This window comes from Equus przewalskii, chromosome 13 (assembly GCF_037783145.1).
Source record: "Equus przewalskii isolate Varuska chromosome 13, EquPr2, whole genome shotgun sequence".
Classification (NCBI taxonomy): domain Eukaryota; kingdom Metazoa; phylum Chordata; class Mammalia; order Perissodactyla; family Equidae; genus Equus; species Equus przewalskii.
In genome coordinates this window covers 20757678-20779691 of record NC_091843.1, presented here as the reverse complement: position 1 = coordinate 20779691, position 22014 = coordinate 20757678, and the positions used below count along the sequence as shown (strand labels likewise).

Sequence of the window (22014 nt, the reverse complement as noted above, 5' to 3'; positions counted from 1 at the left end):
TTCCCTTATCCAATTTTTAAACCAGTTTTATCATCTTGCTGGTTGACAAGCGCTCACTACGTATTTGTATGAGAACTGTTCCACCTGAGCCTCCCATTTTCTAGACTGCAAATGGACTGGGTAATAATTACTCTCTCGCAGCATCGTTGAGACAATGAAATGAGAAAATACATTCAAATACCAGCTCTGATGCTTAGAAGTTCTGTGAGCTTGGGCAAGTTGGTTAACCTCTCTGTGCCTCAGTTTTCTCGTCTATAAAATGAGGGTAATGATGGAATCTACTTCATAGGGTTGGTGTAAAATGTTAGAACAGTGCCTGACTATGAATATGTGTTAAATAAAATGAACAAGTGTGAAAGAATTCTTCGTAAAGTATAAAGTATTTGTATTCTACAGGTATAATTGTTATCATTTTCTCCAGGACTAGCTACGTGCACATGTGGCAAATCTTGATTTCTGTTCAATTGAGATAATGGTTTTCTGAGGGTTCATAATATTAATGTCTCTCCTTTTGGGTAAGTTTGGAAATTCTGATATTAATACTTTTTAACTAGCTAGGTGATACTATGTAAGTCACAAGCTGCTCAGCCTCAGTTTCCTTTTCCATCAAAAGGAAATGGTGATGCCCAGGACAGGCAGGCACTGGGTAGGATTTTTGAAAAGCAGAGGGTACTAATCTAACGTAGTGGCCAATGCATGCCCATATTTGGGACAAAATAACCAATTCAGTAAGTATTGTTTCATTTTGTTTTTGAACAGAGAGAAAGAAAAAGGGTGAAGAGATAGCTTGAGCTGTTTCAGACCAAGATTTCTGAACCAGTGCTCATTCCACCTCTGACTCCAAAGGAATGGAAACAAACCAACATGCCAAAGGCATGGCTCTAAAGCCAAATAAGGGATTGACAAGTCCAGGGACCCATAGGCAGAGGCATTCCTTTTTGAAGGAACAGAAAAGCCAAGGAAGAAGGAACTTTAAATGTTGCTCCTAATGTAAAGACTGGGGATCTCCTCTTAACCCAAGGACTCACCTGAACAAGCACCATTACTGCCAGAGGACCAGCTCCAGAAACAACACTGTGAAGCAAGATGGCACCACCCACAAGCCTGGCAAAAAGCCAAAGCTACTCAGCATGTTTTCTTTAACCTTCTATTAAGGAAGCTTCCAAACAATGCATTAAATCAACACTCCTTTTTACAACTGCTTCCCATTACATCTTCTCCCAGTCCCCACGAGACCTGGCACTTTTCCGACCAGCTCCTGGTCCTGTGTTTTGCTTTTAGGTTATATACCAAAGGATGTTTGGATGAGCACTGTTTACTGCGCTGACCAGCAGGGTCTTTATTTAATCCTCTTCATGCTTCCCTCTTGGCTGCCTCCACAAAGATAAATAACCTCTCTGTGCAAATAGGGCCGATTTCTTGGGATCAGGGAACTTAACTGGCAGGGACCTTGGGGGCGCCCTCAAAATGGCTCACCCAAGAAGAGTTTACAGGTTTGTTTTACAGTGTCCTAAATAGCCTATAATGGGTACTTACTGGAACCGGATAAGACCAGTTAAGGGAAATGGGGTACCACGTTCACTATTTCTGAGAAAAACAAAAAAGTGAAAACATTGCCTGACAGTGGCCTCTCTAGCAACCAGTTTTTGGTAAATAACCACAGTGTTGGTTTATCAGATTAACCTGACGGGAAGAACTAATGCAAGAAGTAATGACTATATTGCAGAGATAAACTTTGTAGATAGGACACAGGGGCAGTGAAGAAAAGGAACCTCTAAGACCTCTGGACCTTTGAGAATATGCTTAGAAAGAGGGGACCTGGTGGACCATCCCATGAAAAAAGCAAACAAACAAAAAGCACGTGGATGAAGACCACAAACCAACCTGCCCAGAATGTGGGTGCTTGGTCCCTTTTAGGCTCTGAATAAGTATCCAGCAACTTTGATAAACCTTACCCAATGTTAGCGTCCTAAAGCACAGGTCAAGAAGGTTAGAACTTGGAAAACCCACTTAGATCGTCGTGGACATCTGTTGTTCCAGGCTCCAGCATCCATACCACCTTCTGGGATAACAGTTCCCCAATGTGCCTTTAGAGAAATGGTCCCCTCTTGCTGCATGCTGACCAGGGGCACCTGGAGTCACTCACAACAAGCCAGGACAATCAGATCTCATTTCTCTGAATTTCAAGATGCGTGACACCTGGTACAAATGGCTGGAGGAGAGTCACCCCAGTGGTGGCCCCTGAAGGGACTCTCTGAATTCCTAGATCCTGTCCTTTTCAAGCCCTTAGTTCTTCAGCTTTTCCCTCATTCTATGTGGTGCCCCATATCCTTTTCATAAAGTTTTTTTGGAGGGGAGGGTGGTTAGCATATAAACTGCAGAGTCTACTGGAACAAAAGAATCTTTATACGCCAACCTCTGTCCAGTGCCTCCACCACTCCACTTTTACAGGTGAAGAAGCTGAAAAAGAGCAAAAGCAACTTACCTAGTATCACAGTTATATTTCGCTTCTAAGCCCATCAGTCTAAATAAACCAGAATAAGCTAAATGTCAGTGGTAGATAATTCAAGAGTTAGGCCATCCAGACACTCCCAGAAGGCAGAGAGGAAGGATGTTCGTGCAATCTCATCAATAATTGCTTATTAAGCAACATAATACAGTACAAACTGCAGGGCACATGGTATCAGGAAGACCAAGTTCCTCCTGGCTTGAATTCATCACTTGTTTGCTCTGGATCTTTGGCCAAGTTGCAGCACCTCTTCAGAACCTCAGGCTCTGTGTTTGCAAGCCCACTCACTCATTCCACAAATATTTATCGAGGCCAATCGTGTGCCAAGCACTGTGCTAGGGGATGTGAACGAGGCAAGCACATTTCCTGCCCTTCACCCGACATCTCCCCTCATGAAGATTAGAGCCAGCTGAAGGGGGCAGAATACACCACCCCAAATATGCCACTTCAGCAGAAGGATCATTTTGAGCTGAAGGTAACCAAGAAGAAGCAGACACAAGAAAAGCTCCCTATCCTCCCCCTATTTGCCTAAAAGCAGGACATCAGTTTTCAATGGCATCCCTCCCACCCTCTCTACCATTAAGGACAGAAGTTAATCACCAGAGACAACTTTAGACCCTTTCAGCCCCGAGAAGGCACTAGAGGAATCTACACAACAAACTTTACCCATTCACCTTTATCTGTCATTCATTTCCCATATATTTACCTGCCCACAGTTTACCGCTTTAGAAGCCTAAAATCTCTTTCCTTTGTCGTGTCATTTCTCTACAAATTTATTGTTCTTTGTTGAAGATGCTACAGAAGTCTGAATTCTGAGTTACACACGTTTTCCCATATATACGTGTATCTCCCATATACATGTTCATAAAATTCTGTTTGTTTTGCTCTTGTTAATCTGTCTTTTGTCACAGGGTTCCCAGCTGAGGGGAAATTATTTTTTTCTCTCCTACCAGGTCATTTGTAAAAGTACTCTGCAAACACGAACAGGCCACACAGAAGGCAGGACTTACCATCTTGTCCCTGGAAGCCAAGTCACTGTTTCACAGCCCAACTTCCTTCCTTCTGAGGAATTTCTGAGAAGTGCTGCAAACCAGTGCTGCAACCACCTTCCAATTTCCCCTAACAAGCTGTCCACACAGCTATGGAGAGTGGGTGCATGTGCATGAGTGTGCGTGCACCTTTGTGTGTGCGTGTGTGTGTGTGTGTGCATTGAGGGCAAGAGAGCAAGGTCACCCTAGGGATCAAGAACTCAGGATCCTCACTCAATGCTGCTGATCTCCTTTTCCACAGCCATATTCCTGTCACCACGTAACTGAAAGGCCAGTTTAACCTTTGCATTCTTCCCCAAGCCCCAAATCTAGCATCAAGAAGTCAAGAGATAAAGAGCTTCCAGAATTCAAGGAGCCTGACATCTCTCCCAACACTTACATCACCTCCTTCCCTAGCACTCCAGTCTCCCTCCAAAGGAATCCTTTTCCATGACTTGCCCTTCCTTTCCCCACAAATGGGTGGGGGTGGGGGAGGACTTGGAAAAAGAAACCATGCCTGATATAATGCAGCCATTATAGCCCCTCAGCCCATCTGGACCTCTCTCCAGGGAGACTGATGCAAGAGAAGAAAATGTGGAGGCTGCCAATTTTCTGCAAATCCATAACCTTGGGTAAAAAGAAAGAGGAAAAGGGGGCAGTGGGGCACAAGGGAGCTATGGAAGGGACTGGAAAAGAGCCATAAGTACAGAAGTCATAAAGACCCCATTTCTCCTTAAATTGGCTGAGGAAAGCCTGGCCCAGCTCCACCTACTCAATGATATCATTGTTTACAACAAAAGCCGGTTTGAGAACCCCCAAAGAGGCCCCCAGTAAGGCCTCAGCTGCTAGAATGGGCAAAGGTCTCACCAGTTCCTGAGAGATTAAGTGCTTAGAATTGTAGATAAGGAGGGAAGACTATGTAAGAGCCCAAATTACAGAGGGAACCAGGGTAAGCACAGACTTTGCTTCTTCCAGGCCTTTTAGGGTCCTGGAAAGAGCACAAGACACTACTTTTCTTATAGGTTTTATCAGTGGATCCCCACCATGATCCTGCAAAGTTGGTGACTGCAGACTATTACCTTCACGTAGTGAGAAAACTAAAGAGCTGAGAAAAGAAGTGGTTTGTCCAAGGTCCCACCACAAGCTAAGGACAAACCCAGGGACTGGCACTACTTACTCAAGCAGGAACCTCAGACTGGATCTTAATCCATTTTCTCCCTCAGCCCATATTCAACCCACCTCCCCATCTCCATGATTCCACCATGTAAATATCTCTGCAATCCACCATGTTCTCTCCACATCAGTTACGTCTTCCCCAAACTAGATGACCATAATTTCTCACTTAGATTACAATAAAGCTTTTGAGCAGGTCTTATTACTATTGCTAATCTTGCCCCTTCCACTTCATCCTCTACACTCCAGTTGAAGTAGTCCTTCTCAAATGTATTTTGGATGCTGCCACTATCTGGCTTTTAAAATATTCTTCATCAGCTTCCCATTGCCCTCAAGATAAACACCCAACCTCTTCGGGGAGCCTACAAGGCCCTTCTCACCCCTTCCTGCCCACCTGGCCAACTTATTTTCTCACCACTTCCTTCCTCCCTATCATTCTGCTCTAACCATAAAGAACTTCTTTTCTTCTTCAAGTGTTACTCTTGCCTTTGGACCTTTGTTCCTGCTGTTCGTGCTGCTTAGAACCCACCTTCCCTTGTATACGTCAACTCTACCACTCCCTCTACCACCGCCTACTTCTTCCTTACTTCACTTCATCCTAGAAGCCTTCCCTGACCCCAAATCCAGGGTAGGGTCCCCTCCCCATGTTCCCAGGGTACCATCTGCTTCCTCCATCACAGCATGCCCCACATTGTTCAGTAATGGTTTAGTTCTCTGTCTCCTCCACTAAGCTCTAAGCCCCATGATGGCAGAGACTGTTTTGCTTGCCATTGCTCTCCCAGAAACACCCAGGACCTAGCCCAATACCTGCCACGTACTTAGAACGCACAATATTTGTTGAATGAAGGAAGAGAAGGAAGGAAAGACAAGTTAAGAATTCCCAATGAGTAGTCCAGAGCCCCATACACTAGAGACTCTTGTCAGAGAAGCCAGGCACTCTGACCCCATATCCACCCCCAGTTAAATTTGAGCAAGGCCTGCAACTTGCCCCAGGGTGCCCAAAAGCCTATTCATTTAGTACTCAAGGTGTCAGCCAAACATCTGTGTATGCCACTGAGTTCTAAGTAGAGAAAGAGTAAGCTTACTTTTTTAAAATCAAAATACTTCTGAAGTGCAATGTAAATGCAGTTTCATTTCCAGGACAGAACTAGTCCAGAGGCCCCAGTATCAGCCTCCTCCTCCCATAGATGTTTTTTCCCAGGATAGTCATGCTCCATTGCCCAAGCAAAAAGGTTGGAGAGTAGAAACATCCTCCAACTTCCAGGGAGTCTGGATGAAGAGCTTCAGCACATCCTTAAAGCTAGGGAGAAATAGAGGTCTGGAAGATGAGACTTCCAGTGCATCTCCCAAATCCAAATACATTCATAAATCCATCTGTACCCCACCCACCACGCCCTGCTTCTCAAGGGATTCCCCTGCCTCCCCAAGTTGTGAAGAAGCCATCTCTGCCCTGTGCTCAGCCCCTTGCAGTCCATGACTCCATCCACCAGGCACATCTCTGTCCACTCAGCTCGGCCCAAATTTCCTTTCAATAGGGAAGGGCGGGGGAAGAACTTCTTCTCATCCAAGGTGTAGAAAATACAGCCTAGCTAGTGCATCTCAACCATCTTTCCCTAGAAGTACCATACCCACCTCCCTGACCACATAGTTTTACCTGAGGCAAGCGAGAGCCTAACTCAAAGTCAAAAATAGGAGAATGAAAAATTGAGCTTTAAGCCATTCAAATCCTCGGATAGCTGAGCCATGGAAGGAAAAGAAACCCCCTCCTCTTTCCCCACATACCACTCTTCTGAATTAAAATGACTTGGCTAGTTGGAATACTGAATTCCTAAGAGACTATTAGCACTACAGCTTTGGCTCCCCTTGATCCAGACGAACTGTTTACGTATTAATTTCTCAGTCTGAATTCCTTCCTCATTCTTCCACTCACCTCTCCTCTCCCTCATCCAAAGCCTCCCCTCCTTGCTCCTGCAAGACAGAGCTCCAAGGAACCCCCTTTAGTGAAGCTTTCTCTATCCCTCAGTCAGAAATTCTCTAATCCCTCTTGCCTCCACAACCCTTTTCTTTCAACTCTATTATGTAAACTTGTAATCTTCCTTGGATGATGCTGTTTGCTTACTGTCCCTCTCACACAGAGTAAACTGCCGGAGGGCAAGGATGGCGTGTTTGCATCTACTCCCTAGAGCACCTAGCATAGGACTCTACACATCAGTGCTCAATCAATATTTGCTGAAATCAACCTTGTAAAATGGAGACAAGTTATCTCTGGCTTAAAAGGCAGGAGATCCATCAACTGATAAACGGACAAACAAAATGTGGTATATCCACACAATGGAACACTAAATAGCAATAAAAAGGAATGAAGTACTGACACACGCCATTCAACGTGGAAACAACTCACAAACATTACACTAAGTGAAAGAAGCCAGTTACAAAAGACCACATATTGTACAATCCCTTTTAGATGAAATATCCAGAATAGGCAAAACTATGGAGACAGAAAGAAGATTAGTGGTTGCCTAGAGCTGATAGGGTGGGGAGAATGGGTGGGGAGTCGGGGGAGGGGGGTGACTGCTTATATTAGTTTGCTAGGGCTGTCTTAACAGAGTACCACAAACTGAGTGTTTTAGAAAACAAATTTATGGGGCTGGCCCAGTGACATAGTGGCTGGGTTTGCACACTCCACTTCAGTGGCCCAGGGTTTGCAGGTTTGGATCCTGGGTGCAGATCTACACATCACTCATCAAGCCATGCTGTGGTGGTGTCCCACATACAAAATAAAGGAAGACTGCCATGGATGTGTGAGCTCAGAGACAATCTTCCTCAAGCAAAAAGAGGAAGATTGGCAAAGGATGTTAGCTCAGGGCTTCCTCACCAAAAAAAAAAAAGAAAGAAAGCAAGAAAACAAACATATTATCTCACAGTTCTGGAGGCTAGAAGTCTAAGAAGAAGGTGTTGGCAGGGCCATGCTCCCTCTGAAGGTACTAGGGAAGGATCTTTCCAGGCCTCTCTCCTAGCCTCTGAGAGTTCCTTGGCTTGTGCCAGCATAGCTCGCATCTTCACACGGCATTCTCCCTGTGTGCATGTCTATGTCCAAATGCCCCATTTTATAAGGACACCAGACATACTGGAGTAGGGGCCCACCCTACTCCAGTATGATCTCACCTTAACTAGTTATATCCATAATGACTCTATTTCCAAATAAGGTCACTCTAAGGTACTGGGGGTTAGAACTTCAACATATGAATTTTGGGGACACATTCAACCCATAACACTGTTAATGGCTTCTTTTTGGAGTGATTAAAATGTTCAAAATTAGAATATGGTGGGGTTGTGTAACTTCATATGTATACTAAAAAAAAAACTGAACTGTATGCTTTAAATGGATGAACTATACATCTAAATAAAGCTGTTAAAAAAAAAAAGTGGGAGGGTTTGGGTTTAAAGAGTCTGCTCAAGCACAACAATCAACCCATCAGTGAGAGTGTGTGAAAACAACACTCTCAACAAGGCTGGTGGGATGTAACTTATAGAGAAACCAAAGGCAACGTGCCTTTACCCATCCATTTGTTTCACCTAAACTCCCTTTGACCCAGTGATTCACGATTAGGAGGTGATCCTCCAGAAGTATCTTCCAAAGAATACAAGGGTGTTCACTCTAGCACTGTTCGTAAAAATGAAAAAAAAAAGGAAATAGCTTGAATGCCCATGAATATAGGGTGATCACATTAATCTTGGCATCTTGATTATTACCGAAACTGGATGATGGGTATATGCAGATTTATTACATGATCCTCTCTACTTCCGTGTGCATTTGATAATTTTTCATTATAAGAAATTTTAAAAGTTAATTAGGGCATACATATACAAAGTAATATCAAACAGCCATTAAAAATGATCCAATAAATTTACATGGAAATGTATCTATAACATACTCTCATATTCCACGGTATGAAGGTAAAATGGTACAGTCTTTGGAGAGTAATCTGTGGAGTGGGAGGTATAATTTGTCAAAATTTAAGACATTTTAAACATGTGTGCTATGGGACCTTGCAACTCTACTTCTGGGTATCAATCCTACAGAAATACTTGCAAATATGCTTAAAGATTATGTATAAGTCCATTACTGCAGCACTATTTGTAATAGCAAGAAATTGGAAACCTAACTGTCCATTAACAGAGAAATTAATACATTTTGGTCCCTCCATTCAATGGAATCCTATGTCACCATTAAAAAGAACAAAATAGGTCTATAAATGTACTAGTGTGGAAAGATACTCAAGACAAAGAATGAAAAAGCAAATTGTAGAATGGCATATAAAGTATGATCTCATTTATTTTAAAACACTATTACTTGTATAATTTTTTTCTGGAATTCTATTATCAAAGTTTTCAAACATTCCTGAAAGGTCTCGTGCACATTTTTTCAAATGATTTGAGGATTGCCCAAGCTATGTTTCCAAGCAAAAAAAAATAAGTTACAAAGCTGAGGATACAGTATACACATAGGATTAAAAAAAAATCTATGTAAAATAGCACATTCATGGTAAACACTCACTCACTGGATGCCAACTATCGTTGTCTTAAGGCTGTTTACTTTAAGATACCCTGTTTACCCTGTTGGTAAAGGGATCCTCAAACTCACGAAATCAACCCTGACTTCCTCCAAGTGCACAGCTTCCCTTCCCTCCGACAAGGGTCGATCTGAGGTCAACAGGGCAGCTGACAGCTTCCTCCCATTCATTTTACCCCATGCGCCTGCTGAAGGGCCGCCAGGAGAAATAAGCTTGAGACAAAAGAAAACTGTGGACATCCTTCCTGGCTACACAGGCAGCCCAGGCTGTGGGTCCCTGGAAGGAGATAGAGCCGGAACTCGTGAACAAACCCCGACCTCCTTATCGGACAATTCGGGGCCTTGCCAAGGGAGGGGCTGGGCACCGATTCTGCAGGCACAGAAAAGAGGTACAGTTTGGCTGACCGGAGAACCCTGCAAAGCTGTGTTGTTGAGATACAGTTAGGTCAGACTGGGCATGGCTGGAGAGCAGAAGAGAGTTTCCTCCCAGGAGCAACGGGTTTCAAGGCCAAGTCTTCTTAATTACATTTGGAAACCAACTCAGGGGAATTCCCTCTTACTTCATTCTTAAATGTTTTTCCGACCCTGCAAAATACAAATAATAGCGACTATTTACTGGGCTTTCACAGAGCACCAGGCAGCATGTAAGTCCTTTAAGAGCATGACCTTACTGAATTCACGTGACATCTGACAAGGTGGCCACTATTATTAGCTCATCATGTGAATGAGGAAACTGAGACTCCAAAAGGTGAAGTGACTTGCCAAAGCTTACATCACCAGTGGGTACAAAGAGCCAGGCTCTGAATCCAACCTGCATGGATTACACCACTACAGTACATGGAAATCCAAATTCGAACCAGGGCCCATGGAAGGCAGAAGGAAAGGGAAGAGGGAGGGCAGAAAAGTAGAGTAATAATGCCAGTGCTAACCAAGAAGAGCATACTGAGCAAGGACAGGGCATCCAAGAGGCAATTTAACGCCACGGCTAAGAGCCTGGGCTTTAGAGTCAAAGAGATCTAGCTTCTCGTCCTGGCTCTGCCCTTCCCACCCAGGTGACCTTGGGCATGTCACACTGCTCTATGCCTCAGGGTTCCCACCTGCCAACAGGGCTAATACAGTTACCTACATCTCATAGGGTTGTTGTGACAATTCAAATAGATGAACCATGTAGAGATTGCAGAACAGAGCCTGCTATATAGGCACCTCCTACATGGTACCTATCACCACGATCGTTGACATCGTTATTCATATCTGACCACCATTCCTCAGCCAGAAGTTACCTGAAGGCAGACTGAGCATCAGAGAACATGACCTGGTACTTAGGAAATGCTTATAAACGTTAACCACACACGCTATTTCTCAATATGTTTTTCTCTTGTCACTTTCATACTTGAAGACAGTCACTGTGACCACATGCAACCCTTTGCACCACTAAGACACTTTAGAAAACACTTGTTCTTGATTTTGCACTAATGAAACTTAGCATGTATCAAAAACTTGCTTGTTACATGCCAGGCATTGTATTAAGCACATTATGACACGTTATTGCTAAACCTCAGAAACCCTGTGGCTTCTGTGTAACAAATTCCCACAAACTTGGCAGTTTAAAACAACAGAAAGTTAGCCTCCCACAGTTGTGGAGGCCAGAAGAACAAAACCGGTATTATTGAGCCAAAAGCAAGGTGTCAGCAAGGCTGTACTCCCTCTGAGAGATTCCATTCTTTCCCTTTTCTGGCTTCCGGTGGCTGCCTGCATTCCTTGGCTTGTGGCTGTATCACTCCAATCTCTCCCTCTGTGGCCACATTGCCTTCTCCTCTTCTGTCCTCGAGAAAATCTCCCTCTGCCTCCCTCTTAAAAATATACTTGTGACTGCATTTAGAGCCCACCCAGCTAATTCAGGATAATCTCTTCTCAAGATCCTTAACTTAGTCACACTTACAAAGATTATTTTTTGCCATATAAGGTAGCATAGTCTCACATTCCAGAGTTTAGAATGTGGATATTTTCGAGAGGTGGGGGACATTTTTCAGCCTACCTCACCCTGCAATGAAGGTATTAATGTCTATTTTCCATGCAGGCAGTAGAATATAATAAGAGGTAGGTAGACCTGAGTTCGACTCCTGGCTCAACCTGGCATTGGGTAAGTTACTAAATTCCTCACAGTTGAGTTTCCTCATTTATAAAGTGTAAATAACAATAATATTTCTTCAAAGGGCTGCCACAAAGACTAAACAAAACAGCATGTGAAGTGCCTTTGCACAGTGACTGGCTCTCAGTAAAGGTTCACTAAGGAGTGAGTGTTATTGTGAACACAGATGAAGAAATAACATTAGGAAGGCAAGTGATTTGTTGAAGGCCACCTAACCAGGAAGTGTCGGTACCTGGAACTGAATCTGGGTCTCTCTGGCACCAAAGCCCAAGCCTGTTCTACTCTATGGATTATGGTGTTTCAGGCTTATGCGCTCAAGGCCTTCAGAATCAATACATCTAGGTTATTTCTATTCCAGATGCTCCCTGACACTCTCCTCGGGCAGCCGTTTAGCTGCATCCCTTCATATCACCACTTGTAATTACTAGACTGAGTTTACGCAATGGACCGTAAGAAAGCAATGTCATGTTTCCAAAGATTAAGAAATAACGGGGACCCTGCGTATGCAGGGGTGGGGTTGAGAATTTGTGCAAAGATTGTATCAGATTGGCTGGCAATCCATTTGGCCTGCAACTCCAGGGGCTGGAAACATGAGAACTGTAAATGAAATCAGTCTCAGTCTGCAAAGCCGCAGTTGGAAACTACACCTCCAACAGGACCACAAGATCTCTCTGGAGCAAGGTGCCGAGCACAGCGCTTGGAACTTAAATTAGCTTACGCATTCACTGCCTCAGAGTCAACGCAGCAGGGTTAATTCAGTTCCTGATACTTAAAAAAAAAAATGTTTGAAGCAAATTTCAGACACTCACAAGTAGCTCTCATCAAATTCTGGTGTCTCCACCCAGCCGTCCAACGGCTTCCTCGGCACCAGTCCGCTTGGCTCATATAGTCTCAGCTGCGGGGAATGGGGAGCCCAGCTGTGGGCTGAGTTTGGAAAAACATTTTGAATACTTTAGATCTGCCAAATACTTGGTTAAAAAACGACATCCTCTAATTTCTTAAGCCATGTGTATTTTAAGTGAAATGTAATCCATATGTCTGTGACTCATTTAAATGCAACTCAGTGAAGCACAGTTTACCAAAAGCATCGGGATGTCATCTTAAGCCTTTCTTAAGCTTCTCTTTGATCCAGGAAATTGCATTTTGCCAACAACAAATGAAGCTCCTGACAAGAGAGAGTCAAAGAGAGCTGTCCTTTGTCCTAGATAAGATGTTAAAGTCTACTCTGGACCCATGAGGGAGCTGCGAAGGCAAGGGTGGGGGAGAGCTCCATGGCCTGGGTGGTACACAGGGTTTTGCTCTGGATCAGCTACACATTTCTCCCAGGCCTCCTCGGAAGAGAAGTGCAGCAGAGAGAGGTGGTAACTAACCCATCCTGTCTACTGCCGAAAAACTCCTTTCGTGCTGCTGATTCTCCCCTCCTCAGGCCCTCCAGGGTTATACAACTCAATAGCGGAGAGGGAAAAAGGAGAAAATGAGGGAGCTGGATCACTCCATTTGAGTAAATGATTGCTCATTTTCCAGGTTTGTAGCTTGATTTCCAGGACAACAAAAGCAGTCTCCTCCCCTATGGTATCTCTGAGGGAATGATAAGAAGTAAGAGACGTGAAAAGAGGTGAAGAGAGAGAAAGTCAGAAGTAACGGTGGAACTATAATCAGCAAACCTCTAAATGCCCAAATTCTGCGTTGATAATCATTGTTCCCCATGAGGTCAGGAGGTAGATAAACATACAAAAGAAAACAAATACCCATTCTTACTAGCTAGACTTGTACAAAAAGGATATCTCTTTAGCTAGGGCTGGAACACAATAAATGGGGGAGAGACCTAAGAACAGCTCTCCCTTTCCCAAGCCAAAACCTAAATCTTATCACCATTTGCACTCAAGGAAGACAGTACAGTGAAGAGATGAGAGTTCCAGAGTGTGCTTAAGAGACTAGCAGAGAGAAGCATACAGCCAACGGTCCTCTGGGCACAATGCCCACTAGTTGAGCTGCTCATTTGCTTTTGACGGTGACCTTGTAATGTAGTGATCCTGCCCTCTAGTAACGCAGCCCAATGAGCAGCCTGCAAACTGGTTCAACAGTTCAGTGTGCCCTCCTCTTGAAAAAAAAGTAGAGAAAGGAGAAGGGAGAGAGCCAGGGTCAACATCTCCCTGGAGGCATTCATCTCCCCAGACGCCTATGGCCAAGGAAGATTCCATTTGATTCCAGCAAACAAGTTTTTGTCCAATATGCTTTCTGGGTTGACAAGGCAGTCCTCAGAGCATGGGGAAAATTACATGGAGAAAAAATCTTATGGATTTATGCCTCAAAACTGTGGGCTGTGGAAATAGCAACCTATAATTTCTTCTCTGTAATTTCCGTTCTCGTGTTTATATTGCCATACGGTGGGTCCTGAGCTAGCATTTCATCCTCAACTTCAAGGTCCATGGTTTTGGGGGCCATTTGCCTTTATCTTACTGCCCTATTTCCAGGGATGTTCCATAACTGCGAGCAAACCTCTGAGACAGGGAATTCTTTTCCGTTTGTCCATTTACACAGTATCCTTTAAACAGGTAGTGCGGGAAAAGCTCTCAGAGCCCAAGTGGCACAAAATCCCCATTATACAGATGAGAAAGCTGAGGCCCAGGAAGGCCAGCTGGCTGGATGACCAATTCCACATCATCTGTCTCTGAGCTCAGTACTCTCCCTACTGTACCACACTGTCCCGATAGCAAGTAAGTTTCTCCTAACAACAGCTACACACCAACATATGTAAATTATGTATACATGCATGAGTAAATGTAAAACAATGTAATATGTACTTTATTAGAGCAGAGTACTACCTTCATGACACACAGTTGAGTCTAGAAAAACAAGTGTGGAACAATATGTATAACAGAATCTCATTTCTGCTCCTCCCTCCCCAACAAAAATAGCAGCCTGTGTGTGTGCTTCTGTGTGACTGTGTCTGAGATCTATGTGTGTGTTCTCAACCTGTAGGAAAGGCCCAGAGTATGCCCACCAAACTTTTAACACTCGGTCCTCCTTGTGGGTGGCAGACCCTCATTCTTTTACTTATTATCTTTGGTATTGCTACATGTTTTACAACGAGCATGTACTGCTTTTGCAATTAAAAAATCACGAGCGAGAAACAGCAGTTGCCATTGACTGAATATGGAATAAAAGTCAGGCACTATGCTGACCCCTTTACACACATCTCATTTCATCCTCCCCAAGGCTCTACAGCGTGGGACTATCACTATACCCCACATATGGAAACTGAGGCTTAGAGAGGGCACACAGCTAGTAAGTGGCAGACCCAGGATCTGAACCCAGGTCTGAGACTAAAGTCATATTCAAATCATCCTTACAATGTCACTTTTTCTCAGCTGCACTCAACAGAGAAAAGGGTGTGTGTCTCCCATGGGGATGTCATCCATTTATCCTGATTTGCTTCACAGCAGAAAAAGGCTGCTGGCTGCTGTGCTGTTGAACTAAGGCATCTTGGGGTATCTGCTGCCTGAGCCAAAAGCCGGCTTGCTCCATCCCCTCCCTCCTGGCCCATCCCCCGTGCTCCTCCGTCCTCACCATTCTTGGCCATCTCTCCATGTGTGAATGCCATTACAGGCCTGCTCACTGCTATTTTGGGCCATGCATTAGCACGTGGGGTTTGATTTGATGGGAGAAGGCCAGACACCTCAGGATGATGAGAAAGAAATTAGAAAGGTCCTCCCCCTCCCCTCAGAGTCCCAGAAGCCTTTGCCCACAATTCCTGGGAAGCCTGGGTCTCCACTGTATGGGGAAGTGGGGAGGGGAGTGGAAACCTTCATAAATCTGTTAGGGCCTTTGAACTTGGCTGTTCCTTCTCCTTGCAATTGTCATCTCCTAGCCATCCACATGGCTCACTTCCTCACCTCCTTCAGGTCTCGACTCACATATTAATTCATCACCAAGGCCTTTTCTGATCACTATTCCAATATAGCTCTTCCCTCCCCACCCCCTGCTCTCAAGTCCTTATGTTCCTTTGTTTCCTCCACAGCGCTTCTCATCAGACATACTCCACATTCACTTCTTTATTTGCTTACTGTTTCTGCCACTAGAATATAAGCTTCGTAAGGGCAGAACTGTTTTATTCACAGCTACATCCTCAGTACCGACACTGGTGCCTGGAATGCTACAGATGCATAGTAGATGAAAAAAATGAATGAATCCATTGAGGGAGTTAAGAACCAGATTCTGAGGAGTCACTTAGCACAGGACCTAGCTTCCCCTCAAATATCACAGGATTATAAAAACTAACACAGCAATTTGAAAAACCAGAAAAGCATCACCACCCCCCCCCCACCCCCCGCCAAGCTGTTTTGAATCCAGACTCGCACGCACCATGAATGGGAAGGCTTTGGGAAATAAACACACTAGGAAGTCGTGTGCGGTTGGAGTTCCGCTTGCTAACACGTGTTCAAAAACAAAAAGCCCAATTTAGACGAAAATAGCAGGAAGCCGTCCCCCAGGGATACCTGGTGAGGTCATATTGGTTGGCTCTGCTGCTTCCATTTTTGTCAAGTCTCCTGCCTCCTGCCAACTCAGGGAGGCCGGGAACCACATCCAGGCCCCCGCCAGTCACTGGGAAAGCACAGAGCTGCTGGGAGCAGCAGACAATAGAGCCGCATCATTGGGCTCTCCTCTGGAACCTCAGTGGAGGACAACAAAAATCACAAGAGTAGTCGACCACTCACCAGGTGTTCTGTAAGTACCCTGTGCACATCACGTCATTCAGTCCTCACAACCACCCTACGAGGTTGCCCGTACTAGCCTCATTTTATAAGTGAGGACACTGAGGTTCCAAAAGATGCATCAATCTGCCCCAGGTTAAACAGCTAGTAAGTTGAATCTGGGTTTCTATGACTCCAGACCCAAGCCAAGAACACAAATGAGCCTAGTCTCCTCTCTCTCATTTACTTTCTGTGTCACTTTAGACAAGTGCCTATCCCTTGAGTCAAATTTTCTACATCCATGCATAGGACCGTCACAGTCAGTGTTTTCTAAGGCCTCTTCCCGCTCTAACTTCCTATGACCTCTTGCAAAGTTTCCAAAATACGAGGGAAGGATGGGATCCCTGTTTGGCCAGTCCAGCTCCTAAGGATTTGCTCACGACATCACCTCCATCACTTGGACTATCCAGAGGAAGCTGAAGGGTCAAATGCTCTACCTGGGGGCAGAACAGGACAGATTAGATTGAGGAGGGAATAGGGACCCTTTAGACTAGACCTGGAGTTCAGGGGCCCTGAGAAGCTAAAGCAGGCCCTCGAGAGAGACTGTCAGGAACAGACCCTCTAATGGCTTTTTCCTACAAGACCAAAGGAAGAAAACGCGGGAAGAAATCCCAGGTAGGCAGAGCCTGCACCCTCTGGGCACTCAGCCAGCCAGGTCTGTTCCAGGGAAAGGGACAAAAGGAACACATTCCTGGGATGGTTGTACTCTCAGGAGGAAAGCAGCAAAAATGACCGAGAAGCTCATCTCTCTGGCTTCCCGAAGGCCACCATATACTGGAGGCAAAGGGAAGACGCGGACGAAGCCCCGTTACTGCACATGCTGTTTATGTTGAACTTTTACCACACTTCTGACTCCACTCACCCTATTTGCAAGTGTCCAAAAAGTCCAAATTTGGAATAATTTATATTCTCACTTTCCACCCAAGCTTAGCAGCCATTCCCATCCTTCTGGATATGGGAAGGTCCCTATCCATCCCTTTCTTGGCAGTGATGTGTTTGATTACTCATCTGCTCTCAGAGGACTCCGGAGGCTGCCAAGAGGAGACAGGCAGTTCTCTGAGCCATGCAGTCTTATCTGCAAGGTCTGTGCAGCAAATTAAAAATGGGACCATTGGAGGGGAAACACCAAAGGCCTTCAGGGTCCCCCAGCCAAGTAAAGGAGAGCCGTCCACTAGTCAAGCAGATTAAGAATGGCCAAAGAATGAGCAGCAGATGCAGCCATGCACTACGTCTATTCATCGGCTCAAAAATGAATCAAGATAAAACCGTGCTTGATGGCAAATCAATGTGGAAATATTTTTGAGCCAGGTGGCCACCCAAGATGAATGAGGTTAAGAACGTGGAGGAACTGGCTCGAGGAAGCCAGGAGACTGCTGACCATGCCCTTATTGGCAGAACCTCAGATTTAGCTGACCCAGAACAGATGGAGCAGCCAGGGTTTGAGGCGCCAAATCCCACAACACTCCGCCTTGCCTCTCTCCTCTCCACTGTTTTCCTCTAATCTCCTTCGCTTCCTGCCATGCGCTGTGCTGCAGCCAGTAAGACAGCTGCCGAAGTCCTCCAGTCATCCCTCCCTCATCTCCCACACACACGCACACACACACACACACACCCTGTGTGCCTGCAGTGAACTCTAAGAAGCCCCGGAAATACAGCCTAAAGAGATTCAAGGAAGATGTCAAACAGTCCAGTAATTTCACAGTGATTCAAGAAACTGGAAATGCTGTCTTTGCAAGACACTCCCCACAGAGGAACCAAGGATTGAGAGCTGAGGTCACTTCACTAACTGCTTCCTTCCAAAACAGCGGCACCTGCGTCCGGCGTTGACATGGAAGTGAGTTGTTTCATTTTACACAAAGGAGAAGTCCACTTACTCATTCTTCTCCAGGTCCAGGATCAGTTCTCGCCCTTCAGCCATTACCCTGAGCTCAGCTTTGAGTGGATGCTAAAAGAACAACAAAAGAATGTCAGTTCCTCAAAGCAGGGAATAAGATTCCCAGGAACGGGCACAGGCTTGAGCACAGAGCTCTCACATTGATCTACAGGAAGTGAATGAAAAGGGTCAATTGCATTTCCAGCCCAAACATGAAATAACTTCAATCCCAGAAGGACCCAATTCCCCTCCCCCATCTGCCTTCTCCTAAAAGACAGAGGAAAGGAAACTCCAAGCTGAAATGTGGTGTGAGTGCTTGCAGGTCTGGTAAAGGCAAATTTGGGAAAACACGATCTTCAACAGCAAATTTCGTTTGGAGCCAGATCTGGATTCAAGTGCTGGCTCTGACACTGCAGTAATATGAACTCAAGCATATTACTGATCCTCCCTACAGCTCAGTTTCCTCATTTATAAAGTAGAGATAACAACAGTCAACCTTACGGGGATCTTATGAGGATTAAGTGACATAGTGAACATAAAGAATTTATGACAGTGCCTGGAACACAGGAAGCCCCTCATACATGTTGACTATTATGTAAAATACCAGGAAAGCCTCTTTATGGTAGGTGCTTATTTTATTTTGGCTCTCAGGTTGGAGACCCCAATCATCTCAGAAGAGACAACTAGGAACACTTCAAACTAAGGTTTTACAGGTTTAAAAGAAGATATATTTTACACACAAGAGAAAATTTGCTGGTGGCCAAAGTTTCTATGCACCCAGCATAGGTCATTTAAGTTATCATACAAATGGCCAAGAAGCATGAAAAACATGGTCAGCATCACTGGTAACTGCTCCCTGCTCCTTTTTTTTTTAAAGATAGCTTTTAAAAAATCAAAGTGATGAAGCTCCTTTAAAACCAAAATCACAACGCAGTGAAGCACACTGTAAAATTGGCACTCTCGCACCCTACCGGTGAGAATTTAAATTGATACCAACTCACTGGAAAATAATTCGATAGTATGGACCAAGAGTTTTAATATGTCGAGACCCTCTGACCCAGTAGTATAAGACTGTGTCTGAAGCCAACAAATGGAAGGACAGGCAAAGGTCTGTACACAAGGATGCTCATTACTTATAATAACAACTAATGAAATATAACCTAAATATGCAAAACCAGGAGAGCGGTTAAACAAACGATGACCCATTCCAGTGATAAAACATTAAAAACAACGACTTTAAATAATTTTTAAATTATCAAGAAAATCTACATGACAGTTATTAAGCGCAAAGGTTCAAAACACAACACTGTATATTTTAGTTAAATATACTTTTGTAAAGGAAAAAAGAAGAGAGAAGTAAATCAAAGGGTTATCATGGTTACTTCTGGCAGCGGGATCATGGGTTAGTTTTATTTCATGCATCTTTCCTTGTTTTTATAATTGCTTTTATATTTTTTTAAACGGGCTTTTTATTTCTGTTCTGTTTACCTTATTCGTGTGGAAAATTTCAAAGAAATCAAAAATAAAAGTCATAATAAACTTCCATGCTTCAACAACTAAACTTAAGGCAGTTAACTTCTTTTTAAAGGAAGAAATTATTTATTTAAAACAGGAGTTTTACATATTTAAAACTATTTAAAACAGGATCAGTTCTCTGGAGTGTTTTATATACACGCTTTCTAACTTGAGACGGAGGAACCGGTGAACTCTTGAAGTCTCTTTCAATCCACAGAAGCTCTGGCTACAACGGATCTTCTTCCCCGTTTAAGGTTGACCCTAAAGCTTAGTTTTTGCGTGTCTGCTTTGCCACCTCTAGTTAGGAGCCTGCCTCTTCCGAGCATATTCCTCTTCTTATTTGCCCCAAACTCTACTTCCCAGTAGGGTCCTGAGCATCCCTGAGATTTTGGGGCCACCAAGAGCTCTGATGAGATCTGAATATTCTGATCCAGGACACTTGGGCAACCCTGTCCTTTGCTATTTTTTGTTAACTTATCCTGTTGACTTCTCTTAAGAAGGGACATTTCAAAACCATGGGGGGAGGAAGGTGAGGATGTTTGCCCAATAACTTTCACTAAAGGATTCACTTCTCTGTTTCTGATGCCCTGATTCAGCTCTGCCAACGCCTATTCTGGTTCTTTGCCACTTTACTCTGGGGAGTTCTGGAGCAAGTTCCCTGCTCAATCACATCAAGCATCAAGGACACAGTACCAAGTGGGCATTTGAGGAAAAGCACATGGCAACAGAGCTGTAGCAACTCCCTTATCCAAGAGGTAGGTGGCCACGTGACAGCCCACACAAAAAAGGAAAGGTGACACAAATCAAAGCACTGTCACCTCTCCCCCAAAGAGCTACAAGCTGCAACAAGAGTAGGAATATTTATTTTTAAGCGGGTAAGCCAAAAATATTTCTCTCTGGTCTGGAAAATGCTCAGACACTGATATTTAAAGTATGATGTTCTTTGTTTCCAGGGCACATTTCAAGCAAAACAATGAAGCAGCATTGCAAGATCTATGCAGCTTCCCTGTCCAGCTTTACTCAGCTTTTCTCTCAGAACTCCACTCCATGCTAGGAAGAGGCAACATCACCTCTCCTGGGAAGTGCAGGAAGCCAACCCGCTATTTTTACTTCCCCCAGGGATGGGTGAAAATTCCTTTCTCTTCAGGGTTGGATTAAACAGATCTTCAGCTCCACAGGGTATTGGAAATCTGTCCTATATATCTGCATCCCCCTTAAGATCTAGCACAATATTTGGTATACAGTGAATGATCAATTAACGTTTGATGAATGAATTAGATAATTGAGAATAAGAGGCCTGAGTGGACCTACCTTCTACTCTCTCTGTCTCTTTGACATTTATTTATTTGTTCATTCAACAAATACTTATGGTGCCAGGCACTATGCTGACTATTTCTACAAAATACAGTGACCCAGATTCTGGGCAGACAATGGCTAGAAACAAAGACAGGATCTCCACTTTGTTTCTCAGGCTCTTCCTGAGGATGCCCAGCATCCCACATCTGGAGGGAACAGAGAGGCCTCTACAAAAAGTATCAGATCCAGCCCTCAGGCAATAATGGATAGGTTGGACTATCCAAGATCTTAACTTTTAAAAATAACCTGCTCTATGAGGGCCATCCATTAACTTGTCTAGACGTTTCCTGAAGCTATTTTCAGCCTCTCCTACTTTTTGATGACATGAATTCCACACATTTACCGTCTTTAGGATAAAATGTTACTTGCTTTCATTTGTCCTAATATTTTCACTATAAGTTCCCTTATTTAATCCAAATCGGAGCATTTTTGGACAGGTCTGTATTACTCTAGCCATAACTTCAACGATTCCAGGCATTTCTCCTCTCCATTTACCTTTCCAGATTCAAGAGTCACAAAGTCTGAAATCTTTCCTGACACAGCTCTCTCCTTTCTCCTACTATAATCTTGCTCTTACACGTTGCCCAATAAATCACTGACCGTTTGAACGCAAAGGGATCTTATGAACTACCCCCTCTCCCCAGCTCTCTTCCTTCTTATTCACTCTAAGCCCTATTTTATAAATGAGGAAACTGAAGTTTAGAAAGTGGAAGGTCCCACAGTTGGTTACCAGCACACAGCAATCACATCATCTTTTCAAGCTTTTTCATGTCTCACTTAAACTGTAAAAACCTGAAACACAAAAAGTAACCTAGATGCACAGGTCCTCTCTGTAAGAACAGGATGATGTTTTCTGTCTTATTCCCAATCTCCATGATAAAGCCTGTGCATTTTGCTGGTATCAGAGCCCAAGGACCCTACTGGATTTTTAGACATATTCCCAGCACTAGGTCCCTACCCTGTCTCTTACAAATAAAAGAGTTTAGAGGGCCAGCCCGATGGCGTACTGGTTAAGTTCATGCACTCCACTTTGGCAGCCTAGGGTTCACAGGTTCGGATCCCAGGCACAGACCTAGCACCGCTC

General features: G+C 44.2%; 1 protein-coding gene across 2 annotated transcripts in view; it reads right to left on the bottom strand.

Annotated features, from left to right (window-relative positions):
• Positions 1–22014, bottom strand: part of ADAM19 (ADAM metallopeptidase domain 19) — an 81530-nt gene that overhangs the window by 55996 nt on the left and 3520 nt on the right. Inside the window, exon 3 of one of the 2 annotated variants that reach the window (XM_008515043.2) lies at positions 18061–18131. In XM_008515043.2, coding sequence (XP_008513265.1) covers positions 18061–18131 — 71 coding nt within the window. Of the gene's footprint in view, positions 1–2485; positions 2536–18060; positions 18132–22014 lie in introns of those variants that run through there. The other variant, XM_008515067.2, reaches the window with a different exon arrangement.